This window comes from Cyanistes caeruleus, chromosome 6 (assembly GCF_971803275.1).
Source record: "Cyanistes caeruleus chromosome 6, bCyaCae1.hap1.1, whole genome shotgun sequence".
Lineage (NCBI taxonomy): Eukaryota > Metazoa > Chordata > Aves > Passeriformes > Paridae > Cyanistes > Cyanistes caeruleus.
Genome location: NC_141706.1, coordinates 61,937,003 through 61,960,561, shown reverse-complemented (window position 1 = coordinate 61,960,561; position 23,559 = coordinate 61,937,003). Strand labels below are relative to the sequence as shown.

The 23,559-nt window shown below is 42.8% G+C and overlaps 1 protein-coding gene across 5 annotated transcripts in view; it reads left to right on the top strand.

Annotated features, from left to right (window-relative positions):
- SYNE2 (spectrin repeat containing nuclear envelope protein 2) overlaps positions 1–22,075 on the top strand; it is a 173,970-nt gene extending 151,895 nt beyond the window's left edge. For 3 of the 5 annotated variants that reach the window (XM_086892510.1, XM_086892507.1, XM_086892508.1), the window contains 17 exons: positions 3,500–3,662; positions 7,092–7,279; positions 7,434–7,584; positions 8,035–8,217; positions 9,509–9,646; positions 10,545–10,739; positions 11,549–11,831; positions 12,179–12,247; positions 13,047–13,183; positions 14,013–14,139; positions 15,780–15,991; positions 18,102–18,302; positions 18,641–18,769; positions 19,221–19,409; positions 20,043–20,132; positions 20,351–20,397; positions 20,982–22,075. In XM_086892510.1, coding sequence (XP_086748636.1) covers positions 3,500–3,662; positions 7,092–7,279; positions 7,434–7,584; positions 8,035–8,217; positions 9,509–9,646; positions 10,545–10,739; positions 11,549–11,831; positions 12,179–12,247; positions 13,047–13,183; positions 14,013–14,139; positions 15,780–15,991; positions 18,102–18,302; positions 18,641–18,769; positions 19,221–19,409; positions 20,043–20,132; positions 20,351–20,397; positions 20,982–21,207 — 2,728 coding nt within the window. In that variant the 3' untranslated portion in view covers positions 21,208–22,075. The remainder of the gene's footprint in view (positions 1–3,499; positions 3,663–7,091; positions 7,280–7,433; positions 7,585–8,034; positions 8,218–9,508; positions 9,647–10,544; positions 10,740–11,548; positions 11,832–12,178; positions 12,248–13,046; positions 13,184–14,012; positions 14,140–15,779; positions 15,992–18,101; positions 18,303–18,640; positions 18,770–19,220; positions 19,410–20,042; positions 20,133–20,350; positions 20,398–20,981) is intronic. The other 2 variants (XM_086892509.1, XR_015287862.1) reach the window with 2 other exon arrangements.
- Positions 22,076–23,559: the final 1,484 nt, after the last annotated feature.

The following is a 23,559-nucleotide window of genomic DNA, read 5'->3' as shown; positions in this document are numbered from 1 at the left end:
ATTAGCAAATGTCGAATTCTATCCAGAATAAATAACAGATTAAATTACTTAATTACAATGGTGTGTCTAATGGCAATTGCTAGAAAGTAAATACAAGCTCTCAGTTCCACAATGATGCTGTCTTTGAGACTGTTGCTTCTGGTAACACTAGGAGATAAAGATCCTCATGGTGACATTCATAACTTAAAAATCGGAGCGATTTCTAAGCCAAAATTATATTGCACTGGTGTGAAAAAAGCCACTCTTGGATTCTAAAACTGTTGCTTTTTAAGTTTGTCTATTGTACTTTCAGTCATAAATACATTTATTTATAGTCTAATAGTCTTTGGTTTTGCTTTGGACTTCCTTTGGCTGTTTTCATCTATCCACTATGCAGACTGAAGAAGGATGTTTAGCAACCTGTGAATTTTTCTGCAGTGCAGGTTAGGGATGGGAAACAGGTGGATAGAGGCAGAGAAGGGAGCACAGGGTGGCAGAGATGATCCTGAGCAGCACAGTAAGCTCAGCAGGTCAGCTGTGCCATCAGATGCTCCCAACATGTGCATGTCTCCATAGTAGTTGTGGGAAGCATCATAGAATATACAGGAATTGCCACAGAATACAGTCAGGGACTGGGCAGACACCAAGCCTTGCTTTCTTTCTGACTGGCCTGAAGTCATGCAGAGTTAATAATACAACAGTGTAGGTGTTCAGCTCAGGCTCTTCCATTCTGTGCTCAGCATGGAGCCTGTATTGTCCATCTCTCCAGGGAAAAAGGCTTCCTGAGTCACCTGCCATTGGAGGGCCACGTGCCTTGGGAGTCACTGGCCCTGCTGAGCATGGTAACCGGGCAGCTCCAAATTAACAGGTGGGAATAGGACAGAGGAAGAATTAGTTCTCCTGGGTAAATAGCTGCCAAGCCCATGACAGCACAAGAAAATGATGCAATGACATGTTCATTGAGTACCACTCAACAGAAGCAAAACCAAGAGCAGCAAGATTTATACAGCAGCTGTTTGCTTTGGAGCCAGATGCTGTCTGCATACAGGGTTGAACTTGGGACCAGAGTTCTGAAAAAAGCTTGTTAAGAAAAGCAAGAGCAGCTAAATGCTTTTGTCATCCACTGGTTTCCTCTCAATCTGCTGCAGCAGTGGAAGAGAGTCCATGTAAAGGGACAGAGTCAGGTGCTTTGCACCAGTGTCATCAGCTTTGTGGGTGCAAGGCACAAACAAGGTGGACCATGGACTTGGGCCAAATCCTTCAGGCTGGCTTACAGGCTTACATCAGTTAGACAATACTAGTTTTACTTTTGGAGAGTGCAGAATTGCTAAATATCTGCCAGGAGTTTCAGTGTAGGACTGTGTTCTTCTTGCCTTCCTTGTAAAACAACTGAAAGTACTGCCTGGTAGTTTTGGGACAAGAGATAGGGGAAGCTTTCCATGCTGCTAATCCATATGAGACCCTAAACTTTCTGGCCTTGCTCTGTAAACAATAGGACTGAAGAAATCCATCAGGATCATTCCCATATCTCCTCCATAAGTGATTTACCTTAAATCAAGTGTCTAGCTGACGTGTTTATCCTCTTTGGTTACCTTAAGGTTGTTAATAAGATCAGTTGTTGCTTACAGGGTGGCATATTCATTTTGGATTAGGTGTCCTGCATATCTTCTGTCCTTGTTGCAAGGCAGTTGCAAAAGCCATTCATTAGAGACAACCCTCTCCTCTAAAACTTGCCAGGATGCTTTGGCAGCAGGCAGGACAGTGGGCCAATAAACTGTCCAGGTCCCCTGTGTGGGCAGTTCTCCATTGAAGCAATCTGTCCCTGCATGAGATTACATGAGATTACAACTCTCACCCTTCCCCAGTCCCAGTTTGCACAAGACATGTGTTGCCAGGTACACCAGGGCTCAACTCAGACCCCTCAACAGTCCCCTGCATCTGGGGACATGCACCTTGTACAAGCTGTCCTTGCAGTCCCACTGCCAGTTTTGTTTGTGGTGACAGTTTCCAGGCACTGTGGCCAGTGAATGGGAAATGTTTCAGCCTTTTCACAATACAGACTTTAATTTTTTGTGCTGCACTTGACTTAAATAATTGAGGCTCATCTTGATAGTTTTTGGAAAACACAGTAGCTGAAGGTTTAATTTGTAAGTTTGCATTTTATAAATCATATGCAAGGTTCAAAAGTTCATCCTGAGGCACAAGAACATAACTAGAGATCAGGAGACCAGTGCAGGGAAGCAGTTCTGGATAAGAAGTGGGCTCTCCCTAGGACATGGGTGGAATGATTTCATCTGACTTTAGAGTCTGCAGTGTTGGTATTTATAATACTGCAGGGTAGACCATTGCAGTTCATGGGAAGAAATGCATGCATTTTGGTATAGTTCATCTCATCTTGTGATCTGGATGTTAAGATGTTGCCTTTTTAGTAATTTTTGTTGGGAATTTCTGTAAATGAGAATTTCAAGAAAAATTTGAGAGTGAGGAAGTTCACCAGATATTCCTTCAACACATGGAGACAAATTTGCCAAAACATCAAAGCATTCTGCTTGAGTAATTTGAGTGGCTAATATGGATATGTAGGCTTGAGATGGGAATATGCTGCTAAGGCTGGAAGTAAAAAAAAAGTTTGTCTGCAGTTTGATAGCTGTGCTACAAACAGCTGTAAGAAAAGTAAATGCTCTCAGTGGTTCATTTGCTTGTCCGCTGCACAAGTCTCCCTGGCCATTTGATATTCTCTCCCATCAGGATTGTTTTTTTAAATTTTTCACCTGCCAGGGGAGTCTGACATATCTCTGCATGTTTGTGTGGTGTTTAGATGAGCTTTTAATGTTGTGGTGGTACAAGGTCTATAGTAGCTGTTGTTCAGGCCTTCTCCTCTCCTGTCAGCATCCAGAGGGTGCTGAGGCCCTGGCACAGAGCAGCTGTGGCTGCCCCATCCCTGGAGATGTTCAAGGCCAGGTTAGATGGGGCTTGGAGCAACCTGGAATAGTGGAAGGTGTCCTTACCCATGGCAGGTTGGAACAAGGTGACCTTTCAGGCCCTTCCAACCCAACCCATTTTGTGATTTTCCCTGGGTGTTGGACTGCTGGTTTGTGCAGATTCTGCCTCTCTTGGCAGAGTGGTACTTTGCCAGTTACTGTGAGCCTGTTGGTTGCTAAAGAAGACACCAAGCAAAATCCACAGCAGGGAAATCAGATCATAGATACCCATTTTAGTTCAACTGTGGCAAATCATGGTACAAATTTCCTCTTAGATGAATGTCCAGTGCTCCCTAGCTCTGCCTTCACCTTCCTTATACAGTTTCATTAAAGCCTTCAGCCACGACTTGCTTGCAGCTGTAGAGCAGGGGCCTGCTGAGCCAGTTTAGGTAGGTTTTGACTAAAACAAGGCACCAATATACAGGCAGGAGCTTGATGCGACATGGCTTCATAAAGCCATGCCTGTCATCACCTCCTGCTAACATCCTTTCCACCGATTGACCATCTTTGTAACAAAATGTTCTTCCTGGTTTGCTTAGGGTGAAGAAACTGAAGGAAACATTTGCTTTTATACAACTATTGGACAAAAACATGAGTAACCTTCGCACCTGGTTGGCCCGGATTGAGTCTGAGCTTTCCAAGCCTGTTGTTTATGACATCTGTGATGACCAAGAAATCCAGAAGAGACTGGCAGAACAGCAGGTGGGAAATAGCAGCAGGCAGAGTAAATGAGCTAAAATGCTGCTGATTGGTCCTGGTATAAAATCACTTGTTTCTTTTCTTTAGCAAGCCCTTCTGACTGTTTGCTTTGCATGGCGTGTTCTTGCCAAGATGCGTTACATGGAAATATTTTATTTGCTTGCAGTGATTTCAGTATTGTGTTGAATTATCCCCACTTCTCCCTGCCCCACTTCACCCAAGGAAAACACACAAAATACAAACAAAAACAACTTTGCTCAGTTCAGTACAGCAGACTTCCTGAGGACTAGGCAGGGCACAGGCAGTGGGCAGAGTACATGAGGATGACTTAGACTGACAAGGCTGAATGCTGCTCTCTGCAAAGTGGCCGTAGCAGATCCAAGTGCTGGGATTTGATGCATTGCCCTCACTGGCTCCAGTTCTTGTCACTTCCTTGCAGACAGCAGAGCAAGCTTAGCAGAGCAGGATGCTTTAGCTTTGAAAGGTAGATATGTGCAGACACACCTTTGGCTGAGGTTTGATCCAGAGGCAGGCTGAAGATCCCTCAGGGCTAGGGGAGCTGGCACGTGAATCCTGCTGAGACAAGTGTGAACCAACCTTGCACTGGTGGGTGCTGCTGGTGGGCATTTATCCAAGGCAGTGGCTTACCAGGGGAATCTCAGGAGAGAAACTGGATAGTCCTGGAGTAAATTTCTCTAGCCAGCAGCCAAGCAAGGAAAAGGAACTTCTCCAAAGCACAGACTTGCTGGTGGAGTCATTCTCTGCTCAGGGCTGTGCTGTAAGTCTGACCAGGTTCTAAGTGCTTGGCTGTCATCTGGCCTTTGTGTTAAACAGCAATACTTGCCCAAAAACTAAAGATCAAGAGTAAGTCTGTCAAGTTTGGAAGCCTGGGAGCTTTATGGCATGTACCTTCAGGAACATTTATTGGTATCCTTCCCACCTTTTCCATCTTTTCTCTCTGGCTTCTGCTTTCATGTCTAAGGATCCCTGAGTGAGCCAGACCTCTGTTCTCTGCTGGTTGGTGTGGCTGTTCTTGTTCTCATGTCCCAGATGCCGCAGGAAGGGCCAGCTCCTGTGCAGCAGGATTGGAGGTGGCTCCCACTGACTGCATTGCAGGAGCTGGTCAAACCCTAGAAGCTTTGGCCCAGCACCTCTCATGGTTTCATCTGCATTGTGAATGGTCATGTAAACAACAAAGAAATATTTTTCTTCTCATTCAAACCTTTTGCATTCTCAAAGGCTGTGATAAATTGCCAGGCAGAGCAGAGCATGGAGCACAAAGGAATTGTGTCCAAACTAATTTATTTTTATTATAAGCATTCAAGCTTCAGCTGGCTCTAAGAGCCGTCATTTCCTGCTCAGAGCTACTTACTGCTTCAGTTTTTTGGATGCTGTTTTAAATACAGACCTCTAGACTCCTACAAGTAGCTGTTTAGCAGGCTGAGTACAAGAAGACTGTGCTGACTAAAAAGACCTCAGTAAAAAAAAAAGTTGCTTTTGTTCTGCATTAGTGAAACATTTGTGTGAATGCAACAAGTAGAAAGATCTTTCCTGGTTTTATGTGAACAATTATTTCAGCAAGAGCAGATCAATGGTGAGAAATATGCCCTACAGGCTTCTTTTATTTGACATCCATGACTGGATGTCAAATAAATGTCAATACCTGTGCAGTCTTGAATAATGAAATTTAAAAGCCTTGTGTATCCACTGAGGTGTTTTATGGCATGTTTGTTCAATTAAACTATGACAATTACAACATGAATAATATTAATTTTAAGATTGCAAAGGTGTTTCACTAATGCAAAAATCTAGCAGTGTGTAGTCTGTTGAAGCTCTCTGGGCAATGCTATGCAGAGTTGAAGGAATGCTACCTTTTTGGGGCTCCATATTTCCTCACTCTCTCCCTTAGTTTGTTGTATTTGTCTCACTTAATGCAATCAGGTCATTTGGAAAACAGCAAGGATTCTGTCTAGGCTATTCCATGAACCCAGGCATGGCCTGAAGCAATGTGATCATGTCAGCAGCATTACCATAGTGCAAGTTAGAATTAATTTGTAATCTGTGGTTAGGATTCTTGTTTTCACTAATACACCTGTAAATCCAGTGGAATTTAATGAATTCAGAAGAGACTCTCCAGGTACCAGTAGTGAGGCAGAGCCTGCTCCCAGATGTGGGGCCTGATGCATCTTACTCAGTAAATAGCTGTGAGTCCTTAGTAACTTGTAAAAAATTCTGTTGGGTCTTCTTCTGACAGTCTTACCCATGTAAAGAATTTCACTTCTACATTCCTTAAAGCTGTTCATTACTACAAATCCCACAAGCCATATTTTAACCATTTATGGCTCAGCCCTTGGTTCAGATATGCTTGTAACCACTGAGAACTGCCACTGAGTGGTTCTCAACTCCTTGCAGCCTGTTGACTTCTATGAAAAAAATCTTCCTTCAACTCATTTTGTATTTACTACAAGTTATGTCTGTTTTGGGGGGGTTTATTTGTTTTATGTTGTTTGTTTTTGTTTTTTTAAGTCTAGAGCAAAACCAATTCTGCTTCATCTGTTGACTGAAATCAGTAAATACCATTTAATGAGAACTCCACTTTTGTCAGGAAAATACTCATTTGTGTTTGTTGCTCTAGTGTTATTCAAGCAAAAGTCTCTGTACCCTTCATTAGAAAAGCCAGAAATGGGTTGAAAAAATTGAATTGTAATGGCTATTGTCATTTTATTAATATTTAAAGTTGGTAGCATAGTACAGATCTACCTTTTCAACAAGAAATATTTAGATGTGGCTTTTTTTCTGTCTTTCAATTACCCTGGCGTTAGGAGTAGTGATGGTACAGGATGAAAGGCCAGACTATCATGGAGGTACAAGCTCTGAAAAAAACCCTGTAGTGTAGATTAGATAAGAGGTATTTGCCAGACCCTTTACAACAGTCTGTTAGAACAGGAGCCCTACAAGAGGGAATAAAAGTAGTGTACCACCAGGTTCTTGTGTACTGTGTTGTGTTGTGTACTGCAGCCTGTGATCAGTCACTAAAATGCATGTACTGCACTAGGAGTTCTCAGATGAGCCTTTCAGTGCAGTAACCTGATATGAGACAGCCATCTTGTGCTGTCAAAATTAATAAGAATTTATTTATGGTATAGGTAAGGTTTGTGTTTTGAATGCACGTTAAATGGTCCAGACTGTTGATGAGAAGATTGAGTTTAGACTGAGACACTAAAGGTGGACAACCCTTTTTTTGCATGGCAGTTTTCTCCTGACCTGTGTCATCTGCACAGCTCATCCTGCAAGTCTTCATTAAAGCTAAATCAGCTTTTCCTGACATGGGAGTTGCTTTTTCCCCATCCTCTGCAGCATTTTGAAAGGGCATGGCTGAGATGTAGCCACACACATTTCCTCCCACTGACGCTATTCTTCTGCCGATGGCAGGACCTGCAGAGAGACATAGAGCAGCACACGGCAGGCGTGGAGTCCGTGTTTAACATCTGTGAAGTCCTGCTACACGACTCAGATGCGTGTGCCAATGAGACAGAGTGTGACTCCATCCAGCAAACCACCAGGAGCTTGGACAGACGGTGGAGAAACATCTGTGCCATGTCCATGGAAAGGCGAATGAAGTACGTCTCCTATTCTCCTCCTCCTACAGAAGCCTGTGGCAGCATTTTGAGGAAATGCTGTAGCTTTTGCCACAAGCTGAATTTTGAGGAGTAAAAAAGAATTCAAAGTTGATAGTTAGCTTGTGTTAAAACCTTTCTGTTTTTGCTCTCTCAGAATTGAGGAAACCTGGCGTCTGTGGCAGAGATTTTTGGATGATTATTCTCGCTTTGAAGATTGGCTAAAAGCATCTGAAAATATAGCAGCTAGGCCTAATTCTTCAGAGGTCTTGTACACACATGCAAAAGAGGAACTGAAGAAATTTGAGGTGAATTTTTTAACTGTTTTTTTTATGCTCAGCATCAGGCTGCTGAATACATATTGTCTGTGCAAAATGCCTGAGTCCCTGGAAAACATTGGTTTGGCATTGGTAGTATTGAGAACATAAATAATTTGGTGAGTGTCCAGCTGTCTCCAGAATGTCTGTCTCCAGAATTTTTTTTTAATGTGGAGAATACAATGCTCTGAACAGACACTTATAAGTTTAAAGCCTTTCTTTTTATAGGCAAGAGACTTTTGTAGTTTGATGTTTATTCTTTTCTTTCTTTTCGTAGTAAGCTAAGTTTGAGCAGATGGTTTAACATACGAGTCTTAAAATCTGGATTTAGTTTTGCAGTGGGAAGGTCTGTTTTTAAAGGGGAAGGCATCATCTCTCTCAATGGATAATATCCACATCCTGACAGTTAGCAGGGAATGAGCTCCTCGCTTTGCCTTGCAGGCGTTCCAGCGGCAGATCCACGAGCGCCTCACGCAGCTGGAGCTGATCAATAAGCAGTACCGGCGCCTGGCCCGCGAGAACCGCACCGACTCGGCCAGCAAGCTCAAACAGATGGTGCACGAGGGGAACCAGCGCTGGGATAACCTCCAGAAACGAGTCGCTTCCATTCTCAGGAGACTCAAGGTAGTGGCACAGTGGGGTGAGGGAGTGAGGCGCACTTGCAGGGTTCTGCAGGAATTAGCCATGAGCAAAGCCTACATCAGAGCAACTCTCTCTGTCCTCAACTACCTCAGCTACAGCAGAGGAGCTCTGGGAGGGTCACTGAGTACATGGAATAAACCTAAACCTAGATTGGTAGCTGAAGAAAAGCTTAAAGGAAGAAGGAGTGCAAATTTTGAGATGTCAGTTGCCATACTCACTGCTCCTATCACACTTTCCTTTTACCCACTTGTACTGGGTGGATGTGTTCAGGCACTTGCACCTTTCCATAGATAAGAGGCAGAGAGACAAAAGGGCCCCAAGTGCAGATATGGTTTGGAGTTTCCAACTCAGCTTTACTTCATGCCAAGTTGTGATTCACCAAGGCATTAAAGATGGAGATGTGATAGAAAGCAGCTCCTGCTGTGCTGCCTGCCTGATCAGGAATGTTGTTGAAGAGTGTATTTGTGACACTTCAAAGAAATATCCTGGTCATCAATTAAGCTCATCTCTGGGCACATCTCTGTGCTGTGCCCTGAGGGAAACTTGTCACTGCCAGATTTTTAAATACAGCAGTGCTGCAAGCAACTGACAGGGAAAACTGTTAGCTTCCAGAAGTCAGTGTATGAGGCAGTGAGAGCAGTGATGGGGTTTTATCTGTGCAGCTATGAATTGTTATAATTGGGATGTTGCATGATACCCTTCCTGAAAATTAAGTCCACCCATGAGAACAGGCAAGTTGTATGTCTGTTAGCAGCTTTTGTGGGACATGCCATGCCAAACAGAGCATTAATTACACTGGCATGGTCATCCATGATCCAGCCTCTCCATTGTAAAATCAGTAAAAGCTGATTTTAATCTTAGAGTTTTAATTACTTTAATTAGAGATGTGGGTTGCTTCCTTTTGTTTATCTCTGTTTTAAGTTTAGAACAAATTAGTTGTTTAGAACAAGTTAGTCCAAATAACTGTTGCTAGTATAATGATGTGGGAGAAGGAATGTGTGGAATCAAGAATGAAATTTTATAGAAGCATCTTGAACTGCTAAAATTTTACTCCCTCTTTCGTACAAATAATGTACTAGTATAGGGGACTGTTCTAGCATCCCTACAGGAAGAGGACAGGTGTTGTACATGGCATGCTGCTGTTTGTGTCCTGATGGCCTGCCTTTAAGGTGAACAGGAATTTTGAAATAAAACACTGATTTCAGAGAGCTCCTTTGACCTGTCTCTTTTAGTAGCTGAAGTCATGTAACACTGGCTCCTTTTTTCCATCCAGCACTTCACCAACCGGAGAGATGAGTTTGAGGGGACGAGGGAAAGCATCCTTGTCTGGCTCACAGAAATGGACCTACAGCTGACAAATGTGGAGCACTTCTCAAAAAGTAACTTTGATGACAAAATGCGCCAATTAAATGTACGTATCCTTATGAAGCAGTTGTTTACTGTAGCCCAGTTATCCTGTTGGGCTGCCCTTGCCAGACAGAATCATCTATTTTCTGTAACTTCACAATAGCCATCAGATATCTCTAGGACTATATTTGTTTGAAGACAGTAGTAAATTAAGACATATTGTCTGAATCAAGATTCAGCTGTGCAATATTTAATTCAGATTGAGTGTTCAGGTTCAGTTGTGTCCTACCATCTTCTCCTGACAGTATGTCAGTGACAGTGGTATCTAGCCTGGAAAGCAGCAGATGCTGCTTAACAGTAAGAGCTACATTCCTAAATTCAGGCATTATTTTCTGGTGCAAATCTTTTTTGAATTGGCTTTGTAGTACAATCTTGCCTCTGATCTCATTGTTTGCAGCTGGGAATGTATACAGAAATCAGACATCAGGAATGTAGTGATTCTGAGGAATATACTAGTTCTTTGCCACATCATATGCTCATTTCTCCTTTCTCCCTGCACTGTTACTGTTCTGGGATGTAGATTTACTGTTGTATAGGCTGGAGGCCCAAGCAACCAAATAAACTTCTTGGCTACTGAGAAAAAAATTGTGTGTACCCAACAGAAAAATGAACTCTGATTAGTTTAGTCTGAACTCCCATATTGTGATCCCCTTCAGGCTCAGGACACTGCAACCATATTGATGTACACATGGGTGGAAAATGCCACTTCATTTGGAACTGTAATTCTGCTGATAAAACAAACCTTTGGACCTCTTAAGTAAAAAGATATGTGCCAAATTAAATTAGACAACAATGTCAATTGCAGCTTCTCTTTCACTGCAGTGAGCTAGAAAACAGGGACAAACCTTAGGCTAGAAAGGGCCAATGGAGAAGTAATTATTTTTCTTGTATGTTCTGAATAGGGTTTCCAACAGGAAATAACGTTAAACACCAATAAGATTGATCAGCTAATCGTTTTTGGGGAGCAGCTGATTCAGAAGAGCGAGCCTTTGGACGCCATCCTGATTGAAGATGAATTGGAAGAACTTCATCGATACTGTCAGGAGGTGTTTGGGCGAGTTGCTCGGTTCCATCAAAGACTGACTTCAAGGGATCCTGTAAGAGGCAACAGTTGTTTCAATACTTTGACAAGATTTTGGTGTTTGAATTGCAATGCTTATTTTGGTTTTTGAATTGGAATTGCTTATTCTTAGCAGTCTGAGTGGTTTGAGCTCCAGAGGTTCAGGAGCTCTGCAGTAAATGTGCCAGCCTTGCTAAATCTTTGTTGCCAGTCCTTTCATGCCTCTCTTCTCTGCAGAATCTGAATAATAGCATGGAGGTTGTTCATAAGGTTCAGAATTACATAGTTGTGTCTTGAAGGCTTCAAAACCTTTTTTGGTGATTTTGGTATCACTTTGTTTTCTTTACCATCAATAATGTACTTAGAATATCTTTTTATGTATTTGTTTGTCCCCTCATCTCTCCTCTTTGTTGTGAGAACCCTGAATGGGGAACAGCATGCACTTTGCTTTACTCTGGGAACTTTCAGATGATTCTCAGTTTGCTTGGCCTCAAAAAGAAAGAACATCTGTTAGAAAGCCGGGTTAAGGAAGTAACATGAACAAGCATCATTTCCTTACTGACCTGTTAAGTCCATTTGGAACTGGATACTCCCCCTGCAAACTGGAGAGATGCTGTGGTGGTGGTTGAGTGCCTTGGAAGAGGAGAGGTAGCTGCTGATGTGAGGATTGGTTTTGGAAAAAGAGGAAGAAAGCAGAAATTATGCCTTCCTTTAATTTTAGGCACGTGGTCTTTGGTTGCTGCAGCTGACCACAAAACTGTCTTCTGTAGTACTGTGTGGCTTAATCATTCGCTCTTTAAGATCTCTTGTAAATCTTACTAATATGCAATAATTGCTTATTTGTAGGGATTGGATGATGAAAAAGATAACTCTGAAAATGAGACAGATCAAGAAGACTCCAGAGAAATCCAGAATGATCCCTGGCATAAGAAAGCCATCACTGAGGGGCCCTCATCGACACAGTCCCTTTGCCACCTTATGCCCCCGACTCAGGGCCATGAGAGATCAGGCTGTGAGACCCCTGTCAGCGTTGACTCCATCCCACTTGAGTGGGATCACACAGGTGATGTGGGAGGTTCTTCCTCTCATGAAGATGATGAAGAAGCAACATACTACAGTGCTCTGTCAGGTGAGAACCAATGTCCAGCAGTTTGGTGTGACATGGACAGCTGGAGGATGTCCTTGTGTGGGAAGGGAGGGGGATTGAAGTCTTGCTCCCATATTGTTGGTTGGTTTTCAAGTACCCTTAATAGATGTGAGCTGACTCATCTCTTAGATGAAGGAAATGGTAGTGTCTAAACCAAGCTTTTATTTTTAGAACCATAAGGTTTTAGAAGCCTTACTGTTTAAGAATGTTTGAAAATGGTACCAACCACTTACTTTGTTCTTTGTCTTTGCTGTCCCTCATTGTTTCAGTTGTTTTTAGTAGTTGGAAGATACCGAATAGTGAGGAAAATGACATTATTCTTTTTTCAGATGTAGAAATCACTGAAAACCCTGAGGCATATCTTAAAATGACCACAAAAACTTTGAAAGCATCTTCTGGTAGGCACCTGCTAGTGCATGTGTCTGAACATGGCAATCTCCCTGTGCTGCACGCTATATTCCTCAACCTCTCTCATACGTAATGTCTGACTTCCTGCCTTGTGTGGACACCATGTCTCATCCTGTCATGGTGTTCTTACGCTGCAGTATCCACATGGACATTAAAAGCAGTCAAGAACACACCATTTAGATTTTGCCTGGTAAATGCCAAGGTGGTTAACGTGCATTTCATTGTACTGATCCAAAGTCTTTTGGTTCTTTCTCGGTGGTTTGCTCTGGGTAGTATCAATTTTTGGTTGTCTCTAATTTTGGTTGCGTAACTACTGGAGGCAGTAGCTCCAACTCTGCGAGTATTTTTTTGTGGTTTGTGCATGACAGAACTCTGTGTGTCCTGTCTGTTAAATCCAGAACAAACATTTTCCAAACCAGGACATGTCTAACTTGTTCCCTCTGACATGTTGCAGATGTGTGATAGTTATTGGATGCAAACTTTACAGAACTATGGTGCAGCCTTGTCTTTTGGGGTTTTTTTGAATACTCTAACCTGTATTCAAGCATTTTCCAGAAGAAAACAGAATGTCCCATAACTGCATGGCTCTCATCTCATTACCTTTGAAACACTGTTGATGTTTTGCAAATGTGCATGCTTTGCAAGGAAAGCTGCAAAACTGTCATTTTTATGCCATAACTTGATGCCATTTTATTCAAAGCGCTTTCTAACTTAATACAAAGCAGCAGCTTCCTTGTGCAGGTGGGATCTTGCACTCATGGTGTGTGGTTTTGGTTTTGTTTGTTTCAGGAAAGTCTGTTTCAGAAGCTCATCCTTGGCATTCTCCAGGTAGCCCAGTTTGCAGGAAACACAGATATAACCAGGCAGAGATGGTTGGAAATGTGTTATCTGGACCAGAGACGAGTACTCCCTATAAACCAGACTATGTGAGTTGGAGGCTCTGGGGGCACTGAACCTGAACTGTACACAGTCTGTTTGTTGTTCTGTTTAACTCCACCCTCTTCCCTTCTCCAGCATCAAGGAAAAGAATAGTTGAGGTGGGGAATTTTCGCTTCATTCAAATTTAGACTTTGTTTCTGGTGGCTCAGATTGGACTCCTGGTCAGTCAGGTTCTGGAGGAACTTCGTTCCTCTATTGTCATAGGACAAGTCTAGGAGAACTTAACCCCCACAAAGGACAGGGTGTGAATCGCTTGGTACTTACTGACGTAGTTCCTAAGCAAATTTGAAGGGTCTTAATATGCAACACACCATTTAATCTTCTAGGCACTGAAAAATGTGGCAAAATGGCTTACTGTCCATTGGTACCTCAGCCTTGGTGGCTGTTTGCCAGCCATAGCTTCAGCAGCAGCTGCCAGGCTCAGTGGATCTGGACCCATTGTCAGCATTCCTCCAGACAGGGTGGTACTGGTATCTGTCTGCTTTTGTCATCATTAATCCAGTCTCAGAGCCTTAGAGTCAATATAGCCAAGACCCACAATCCAACAAAGAGCATCAGCAATTGTACATTGTCTGGTACATGTAGTGCAAAGGCAAGTAATTTTCCATGTTACTCTTGTAGTAATTGGCATCACCATGGTGTGTGTTTGTTTACTGCAAAGGCACAGAGAGCCAGTGTAAACTGTTAGCAAAGCTCCAGAAGCCGAGTGCTAAATCTGATGTGCAGGAGCCCAGCCACCCCAGAGTAACACAGATTAGGTTGGACCTTTGACATCCTGTTAACCTGCAGGGCTCACCCACCAAAATGTCATTCCAGGTGAAGCAGCTCAGCTCTGCAAGCAGCAGCAGCAGCAAGGAGAAAATTCCGTCTGCCAGCATGAGTGATGAGGAGCCCCAAGATGAGCAAGAACTTGTGAATATAGCAGCAGCAGAAAAGCAGTCAGGTACACAGCATTAGGAGTGGCTTTGGGACTGTGGTGTTTGTCCTGTGACTCTGGAGGGACAAAGCAGAGATGGCACAAAGGCAGCATATTTGGGAACAGCAACAAAAAATTAATGTCTTTTGCCAAATTTCCAAGTTTCACTGAGCTCCCTTCTCATCTGGTTCTGTCCCACCCCATGTGTGCTGTTCAAAGCTTTCACATTCTCTTCCAGAACTGAGATTTGTTTTTCATAACATACTTCTGCATACTCACTACAAGCTGCTTGTAGTAAATGGGACCAGTTTCACTTTTGTCTGATACTGAACGCTTTAGAGACTTCTAATCAGATTTCAAGCCAAAGAGTCTGTCTAAAATAAGATTGCTATGTTATGTTATGTTATATGGAGTTACTGGTACTTCACATAACAAGGTGCTAAAGCTCCCATTTGCAGAAATGTTTTTTCAAAGTTGTTAATGCATTCTGTTCTTCAGTATCTTTACAGTGGTCCTTTCATGCAAGCAGACCAGTTAGCTGGTTCTCTTGACTTTTTAGGACCTCATTCCTTGTTTCAGGTGCTTGAGATTGAAACAACACATTGTACTGCAGTCATGAAAGCAAATTATGTGATAAAAAGAAGGCTGCAGCTACATTCACCTTTGTTTCTCTGGTCTCACAAATGGTCCACAGTTGTGTCCCATACGTGGGGTGAATAGGAATTGCCTGAGATTGGTTTAGATGTCTTCCAGAAAATGTCAGTGATCACACAGCTGGCATCTCCATGTCCTCTAGCACTGAATTGATGAAACATAGAGTCATTAGAATTACTTGGCTTGATAGAGACTCTAAAGTTATCTAGATCCAAACCCCTGCCATGGGCAGGGGATTGGATCTTCCACCAGACCAGCTTGCTCAGAGCCCCATCCAGCCTGGCTTTGAACACTTCCAGAGATGGGGCAGCCACAGCTTCTCTGGGCAACCTGTGCCAGGGCCTCACCACCCTCACTGTCAGGAATTTCTTCCTAATATCTAATCTATACCTTCCCTCCATCAGTTGAAAGCCATTATCCCTTGTTCTTTCACTCCACTGACATTCCTTGTCAAAAGTCCCTCTCCAGCTCTCTTGGAGCCCCTATAGGCACTGGAAGGGGCTCTAAGGTCTCCCTGGAGCCTTCTCTTCTTCAGGCTGAGCAGCCCCAACTCTCAGCTTGTCTTTACAGGAGGTGCTCCAGCCCTTTCATCTTTGTGGCTTCCTCTGGACTCTGTCCAGCAGCTCCACATGGACATAAAACACAAACCCAAGTCCTAACTGCTGGATCATATTTGTTCTGTGCTGAATTTTGGTGTTCACCAAATCACAGATGCACTTATTGAATTCTGTCTCCTTCAGTTTGGTTTGTTCTTCCAAGTGAATTATAACATCTCCAATTAATGTCATTAAAATTCTGTGTAATATTGCTATGTGAATAACTTGACCAGCAATATTAAATTTAGGCACTGCAGAATCTTAAGAAAAGAAGTGACTGAATGACAGGAATACATTACAGCAAATGTTTGGTCTCAAGTAGAATGGAGAATAATTTTATTACAAAACTTGTATCCGTTTTACACACTTCTTCCTTTACTGAAGATTTAAGTGGGTTTTTTTTCTTCTGATTTGCAGGCATTATTGATAGGTGGGAGCTCATCCAAGCTCAAGACCTCAGAAATAAACTTAGGATGAAACAGAAATTGCAGCAGTGGCAGCAGCTGGACTCAGATCTCAGTGACATCTCTGCTTGGCTTGATAAAACTGAGCAAGAGCTGGAAGAGCTGCAAAAGGTGAAGCATCCAACCAGTATGCACGCATTGGAACAAAAGGTCAAGGCACTGAAAGTAAGTTATGGCCTACTGAGAAGAGGGATTTCAAGATGCTGATGTTTTTTAATCACCGTAGTCTCCTGGGATCAGTTGGCAGCATGGATGCCAATAGCAATGTTCTTGTGCCACAGGGGAGCTGAACTGTTCTCAGCTAAGAGGACTAAAGAGGTTCTTAGGCAAGGTGCTTCTGTCTTCATATACAGAGATTGGCAGGCAGATGTAAAAACCTCCCCACTTCTCCCTTTCTCTTTTCTTGCACAGTGATATCAACATCTTTTCCTTGTGCCATTCCCCTCTGTGCAAACCAGAAAGAGATTGAAAATAAGCCAGGTTAACAGGCTGCAAAGTCTAGGCTGCTTTTTTTTAAAAATTGAATTAAGGGCAGGGTGTCATTCCAGCAGGAGGCTGACAAAGATCTGCTCTAACGTTTTGGTTTTTGCAAGCTGAGCCAGCAGGCTACCAGGGCTCATGTAAGTGCTGGGGCCCTGGGACTCAGGCAATGAAATGCCTCAGGTTGAAGTCTGAGAGAGCAAGTGTTCCTAAAATCTGGAAGTGCAAAATCCCTGTGTGCTCACCCCTCACCAGCTGCCCCATGTGGAGTTACCCTGAGTCTGCTGCTCAGTCTGATGTCACCTTTGGGGTGATGCTCACAAATAGGACACTGCAGGACAGAGGAGGTATTTCTTAGGCATGCTGAGAGTATGTTTAAGCCTACATATCCTGGAGTAGTTACTAGGCCAGGGACAATGACTGCACTCCTTCAGCCAGTCTGAATCCAGGCACCAAGCCCTAGGAAAGGTTTGATGGTGTCTTCTGAGTGGAGGGGTATTTCCCTTCAGCCTGGAGTTGGGTATCTAACCTCCTCAAGAAGCAGAGCTTTGCTTATTCTCTCTTCTGCATCTGCTTAAGAGGAGTCCAGCCGGCTGTAAATCCCGTTTTCAGACAGTTTGGTTTTAGAGGGGTGTTAAAAGAGTCAGTGTGCTCTAAGAAGTGAATTTCATGAGGTGTCAGGACATCCCAACTGCCTGGGATAAGGATGAAGCCAGTCTGCCTACAGACTGGTGTTCACAAGTCTGTTTTCTTTGCCTGATATTGCCTGGAGGAGAGTGGGGCAGGATCCTTTGATGGGTGAAAACTAATTTAGACCAGCAGTTTTCTACAAGTGGAACTCAGATCTTGAGAATGTAAAGATTGACACTCCTGGATAGAAAGGCTGCTGAGAAAAGCAATCTGAGCTTTGTGGCTTTTGGGATTCATCCTGCAGTTCTTACTTCCCTGCTGCAAGAGCAGCTTGGAAAAGATGGAGTACCCTTGATTATAACTGTAAGCTGGATGGTAGAAGGAAGGCATTGTTTAGCATTCTTTTTTTTTTAAACCTTCAGAAATACAGGCTCAGCCTTAACATAAAGGTGGTTAGATGATATGACCATGACTGCAAATTCCTTATTATTCCCCCTGCAATTCTAAGGGAGAGGAGGAAAGCAGGCAGGACTGCCTTCTGGGGGTAGACTTCTTGGGAAGTCAGAGAAATGTGCTGACAGAAACTCAGACCAGAGAGAAGAAAAATAATTTCTCACAATGGGGTGGTCTGGTGTGGGACCAGGGGCCCAGAGGAGGTGGGGAATATCCATCCTGTGAGATACTGAAAATTTCAATGCATGAGGCCCTGAGCATCCTGAGTTTGAAGTTGGTCCTGTGTGAAACAGGAGAATGGAGTCCAGAACCTCCAGATGTCCCTGTCAGCATTATTTTAGGATTGTGAGGTGGCAAAACCTTTATCTATTAGGAGAGAATACTGTGTGATGATCTATGGGAGTATTTGTCCAGCTGTCAGGGAAAGAGGCAGCTCAGAGGGATTGAAAGGCAGATATAGATTAAGCCATAATGCCTGTGACTTAGGGAGAAGAACAAGCCCAGTCACACTTTTTTTCTTCAAAGTGAAGGTTTTGGCTTAAAAAAAACGTAAACATAAACCTACCTCAGCATGTTTCTTAGCAGTATTGAAAAGCTACCAGATTCAAACATCCTTCCCCAATACCTGTGATACTTTTGAATGTGTGGTTTTATTGTAAATATGTATGTTTTTCATCATTCATAAAAGCTCCTAATCCTCTTTTTCTACCAGGACATGCTTAAAGCGTTTGACAACTACAAAGCAGTGTTGCTTTCTGCTAACCTGAGCAGCAAAGAATTCCAGAAAGCAGACAGCACAGAGTTCAAGGAGCTGCAGAACAGGCTTCGGAAAGTCAACTTGCACTGGGAGAAAGCAACTCGTGCCCTGGACACCTGGAGGAAGGGCTTACAGCAAGCCTTGCTGCACTGCCAGGTGCATACACAAGTCTGCTTGTAAGGGAAAACCCCTGGGATTCTGTTGAGAGGGCTGAGGGGTAATTCCTGCATATCGGTGGAAGTGTCGCTCACAGTCCAGGACACTTTGTTTCCTGATAAAGTTGTCTCTGATGGATTGAAACAGTTTGGTAAAAATACCTTTCAAGTGGATAATGCCCTTTTACTACATAGGTGGAATAATTTTACAAGGTTTCTGTACTCTCACTAATTGTGAATTTGTGGTGACTCTGACTAATCTGAGCTGGGCATTTTGTTTGTAGGTGAAGGCACTGCAAAGGTGTTTTCCCTCATATGCCAATCTTTCTGTTTCTCTAGGATTTCCATGACCAGAGCCAAAAGCTAATCCTGTGGTTAGCAAGTGCTGAAAGCCGGAGGAATGAAGCACAAATCACAGATCCCAATGCTGATCTCAATACAATACTGGAATGCCAGAAGGAGCTAATGGTAAGTGTAGTCTTAACTGCAGCACCTCAGCTCTCAGCACACAGTGAAGAGCAGGATGTTGATGTGTCACAGTGTCTGCAGCCTGTCCTCAGACCTGCTGTACTCAGGCATGTGGGTGGTTTTTGAAATGGACCAAGACATTGCCTCTACAAGGCACTTTTCTATAATTACAAATCATAATAAAGTTGCTTATGAGCAGTCTTCATGCTGCTATCCAATTTCCAAAATTTAATGTGAATTACCTGCTGGTAGAACTATTTTTAAATGTTACAACCAGTCTCTTCAAGATAACTTCATTTCCTGTAGCTGTAATAACAATTCCTGTGCCTTGTGGATTCTAAAGCAGGCTGTGGTGTTCTTTAAAGCCTTCCAGAGTTCTTCCTTTTGGGAAAACACCCATAAAGTGGAGGGTAACAGTCTGTTGTGCTGCTTTTTGTTTGTTTATTCTCAGCAACTGGAGAAAGAGCTGCTGGAGCAACAGCTTAATGTAAACTCCCTTCAAGAGCTCACTGCTTACCTGCTGCTGAAATCAGATGGTGATTACATTGAAGAGGAAGAGAAGGTCCATGTAATTGGAACAAAACTGAAACAGCTGATTGAACAAGTCTCTCATGACTTAAAAACAATACAAGGGAATCTGGTGAGTTAGAATTTAAAAACTCCTTCATAGATCTTCCTTACTGAAAAGAAATAGCATATTTAGAGTGAAGGTATTTATAAAAAAAAACTGACATAAAGCTTAAGTCCTTCCATCTTCATAAGCTGAAAAAAGAAGAGTTCTGGCTGTAGGAAAAACTTCAGCACTCCAAGGCTAGTACAGTATTATAACAGAGGGGTTGTGCTGCCTCTGTCCTCGCGTGGTTTGAAGAGCCGAGAGGATAAAGTTCTGAGTAAGGCTTTTGATCAGGTCTTTGGTGAGGAGGTTGGACTAGATGAACTTCCTGAAGTCCGTTCCAACCTGAATTTGTGTGATCCAAGCCAGGTATCAGGCTAGGAGTGTGTAATGAACATGTAGGAGTTGAAGTTCATAGCAATGGGTTGCTGAGGCCTATCAGAGATGTTTTCAGGTTAATACCTCTCTACACCCATTCCATTATAATTTCTTCAGGTTGGGTACTGTAAAACATTGCTTTATTATGGGGAACTGGGTATGCTTATGTGGAGGGGCAGTGGGCTGTGCTCCTAGAGAGGCAATGAAAAGTGGTTCTTTGCACTTCACTTATTGTCAGTTTTGAATGTGCATCTTAAAGAGGAAGGTGGTGTTGTCTTTTAGGATACCAAAACATTCCTGCTAGTTCCAGATGACTTGGACTCAGGAGTCTATAATCCAGAAGAAGAGAAATCCAGCCCTGCTGTGAGGAAGGTAAGTTGTTGGGTTTTTTTCCCTAATATTTTACTACTAGGATATAGTGTATTTTGACATAATTAGTGTGGAACTTCCTCAAGTATAATCATTTTACCTTTTGTCCATGTACCTTATTACAGCATTTACAATTGGACCTTAAAGTCTACAGCTGTCTTTTCAGATAAATTCCTTGTAGTTTCTGAAATCTGGATACTAAAAGCTGTTTCTCTCAACAGGTGGCTCTCAGGAGAACTGCTGATGGCAGGAATGGCAGCAACACAAGGTAATATTTTATTTATGCCTGATCTCTTGAAAAACAGTGAATATGGCAGAGATGAGCTATGTGCCAGCAGAAACCTGGGCACCTCTGCCTTGTAGGCTGACATATGGGTGGAGGTGATTTCTGCCTACCTGTAGAGTCCTTTCTACCTGCCAGCTCTGGGCTGCCCCATAGGGAATGGTTTCCTTTAGCACTCCTGCTTCAGGACCTCTGCAGTGATGTGCAACCCTGGCTTGAGAAAATATTTTATGTGCCAAATGTGGAATATTTTAGGTTTAAATCTTCCTTTAATTCCACCAGCATGCCTGGGGAATAAAAACGTGCCCTTGAGAGCCACTTGGTACAAACTGACCACAAAGGACAAAGAGAGAACTTTACCTCCAGTCCATTGGGGCCTGTTCAAAGGGGAGATCTCATTAATGCCAGGGCAAAAACCTCCTCAGTGTGAATGATGTCTTTCCTTTGTGCTTCAACACCTATTTGGAATGGTCTGTTTGCCTCCTGAAATATTAAGTTTGCATCTGAAAATAGGGTAAAAACAACTTGTTTAACTCAAACCCTGAAGTGCCTGTTCTTCTCCTTTTCAGGAGTGAAAGCCATCCACAGCCTGTGCAGGCAAACCCTCGGTCTCCCTCTTTCTTCTACCGAGTCTTACGAGCAGCTTTACCTCTCCAGTTGTTCTTCCTGCTGCTTTTGCTCCTGGCTTGCATGATCCCCTCCTCTGAGGAAGATTACAGCTGCACCCAGGCCAACAACTTCGCCCGCTCCTTCTACCCCATGCTGCGCTACACCAACGGGCCCCCCCCGACCTAGGACACCCTGCAGTCACACCAAAACGCTCTTGGGTGGTGCTTTTTTTCTCCCATGCTGCTCCAGCATCAATCAAGCAGCGAGATTCACATCTCAAAATGTATATCTTGACAAAATTTCAGCATTTTTGTACGGAAAACAAAACTTTTTCTATAGATTTTTTTTAAACTGTAAGCAACACACTTTATACTTTGATGCAATAGATACACTATTTTATAGGGGCAGTGCTCTTAAGCTAGCAAGGTGTTTGGATACTGAGTTCTTAGATGCAGAAACGACATCACAGTAATCTTAAACATAGCAGTCTGTCTTGGGTTAGCACAACAAGCAGGTGAAGAGGGACTTCATTTAACACAATTTCTGCACACACTTCACATTACTTGTATCTTTTGGTACTGTAGTCACTTGGTGGAAACAAAAATTGCATATTTTTGAATCTTTGTTATTGTATTTTATTCATCTATCATGTTCAATATCATGATGCACATTTGTTTTGTTTGACATAAAGTGTTCTAGTGGTTAGGACTGCTGTGTTGTCTTTTTATACCACCTTTGAAATAAGGAATTGCTGCATTGCATGGAAATGGTTTATAATGCACATATTTTCTAGATGAACATGATTATGTAGACTATCCCTGATGTATACAAATAGTGCACTGACTTTTTTAATGAAAGGTTTTTTTTTTTTCAGTTTTTAACCTGCTGAATAGTGTACAGTACCCTGGGAGAGAATTGTGCATTTTTATAAGCTTTGTTTTTAAAATGAAACTGGTGTGTGGGCAGTGGCTGGAGAAACACTGTGTACAGTCAGCATTGCCACTGCCCCTCGGTTGTACAGTTTGAGTACTGTCATTAAAATTTTGCCAATGTCTGCAGGACTGTGGGTGTGTCTAGTGGGGGGGACCAGCTTTGTGTTCCAGCAGTGCTGCCCCTTCCACTCCTGGAAGAGTCAATTTCTTTGCCTGCTAAGGGAGTGGTGCTGGAGGAAGCACAACCACTCACTCCCTTGCTTGTCAGAGTGAGAGATCACAAATCCAGCAGTGGGACCTGTGCTCTGTGGCAACAGATCCTTTCCTTTGCAACTGATTTCCTGGAGGAAGAATACAAAGTTGAACCAGTTTGTGCTTATTATTTGTTTGAAAGCGGAACTTTTCCCACTCTGGAACTGGCTTTCTATACTGGGAGTGCTGGAGTAGGGAAATGCATATGGAGGAGAGCTCAGTGCAGTAGTAAGGGCTTTGGTCAAAAGCTTTTTGTGTGTTGCAGTGAAAATTACCCAGGAATTAGCCACTTTCTGCAGTGCTTACCCATAGAAAATAAAGTCTCTGATTAGCCTGGGAGAGTTTTCCCACCCTTTTCTACACTTGTCACCACTGGTGGTTGCTGATTCCCCATCTTCTGGCAGGGGCTTTATGAAGCAAATCTTTGTCCTGATGTTCAGAGAATGGCCAAACTAACAGCTTTTTCCCAGCCATGGTGGCAAACCCACTGTGGTTTATTTCCAGGATATTTCACTAAACTCATAAGCTGTGTTGAGGTACCAGACTTGTGCTCCACCACCAGCAGCTCTCACACTGGGGCTGTATCCAGAGATGGATCCCCTTCACCACTCACTGCACACAGCCACACACACTGTCCTCTCTCCCTCTGCAATAATTATTTGATATTTTCAAAGCAATTACTTTTAAGATGGAGCTCATTTAAGTTTCTTCCTCTGTAGAAGTGAGCCAGCTCTAACCATCATTTCATTGCCAGGTTGTCACAAATGCCCATGAAGACCTTTCTGCCAAGAAGTAATAGGCAGTTACTGATGTGATACTCAGTTCTTCCATTAAAGAACCTGTGCAGGGGAAAAAAATTGAACAATGTTAAAAGGTCTAAGGAAAATTTCATAGCCTACAATTTCCTTTCATTATGAACAGTTATATCCAATTGTTGAACTGATGTAATATATAAAAAGAGAAGCTTTCAAGAAATTATCTCAAAATGTCACAAAAAAAAAAAGTCTGGGAAATAGCTTAAATCTTTTTTTCTTCTGCACCTATTTTTTAAATAGTTTTATTTCAAATCAATTATAATCATTCACTGTAGGCTGACACTGAAGTCTGCTTTAAACAAGTAATTTTATATTCTTTGTGTCATCATCTCTCTCAGGACTGGGCTGTTAGTGGCCAGGGAAGGAAAAAAAATATTTCAAAGCGAGGGTAGATGGAGTAGTGAGAGCAAGCACAACCCCATTGTGGTTGTGCACATGCATTGAGAAATCAAACCAAGCCAAAGCTAGTTTTAAAGTCATTTTTTGGCAGTGAGATGAAGCCTCATTCTGGTTTCAGCTTTACCTTCCCCTCTCCAGCA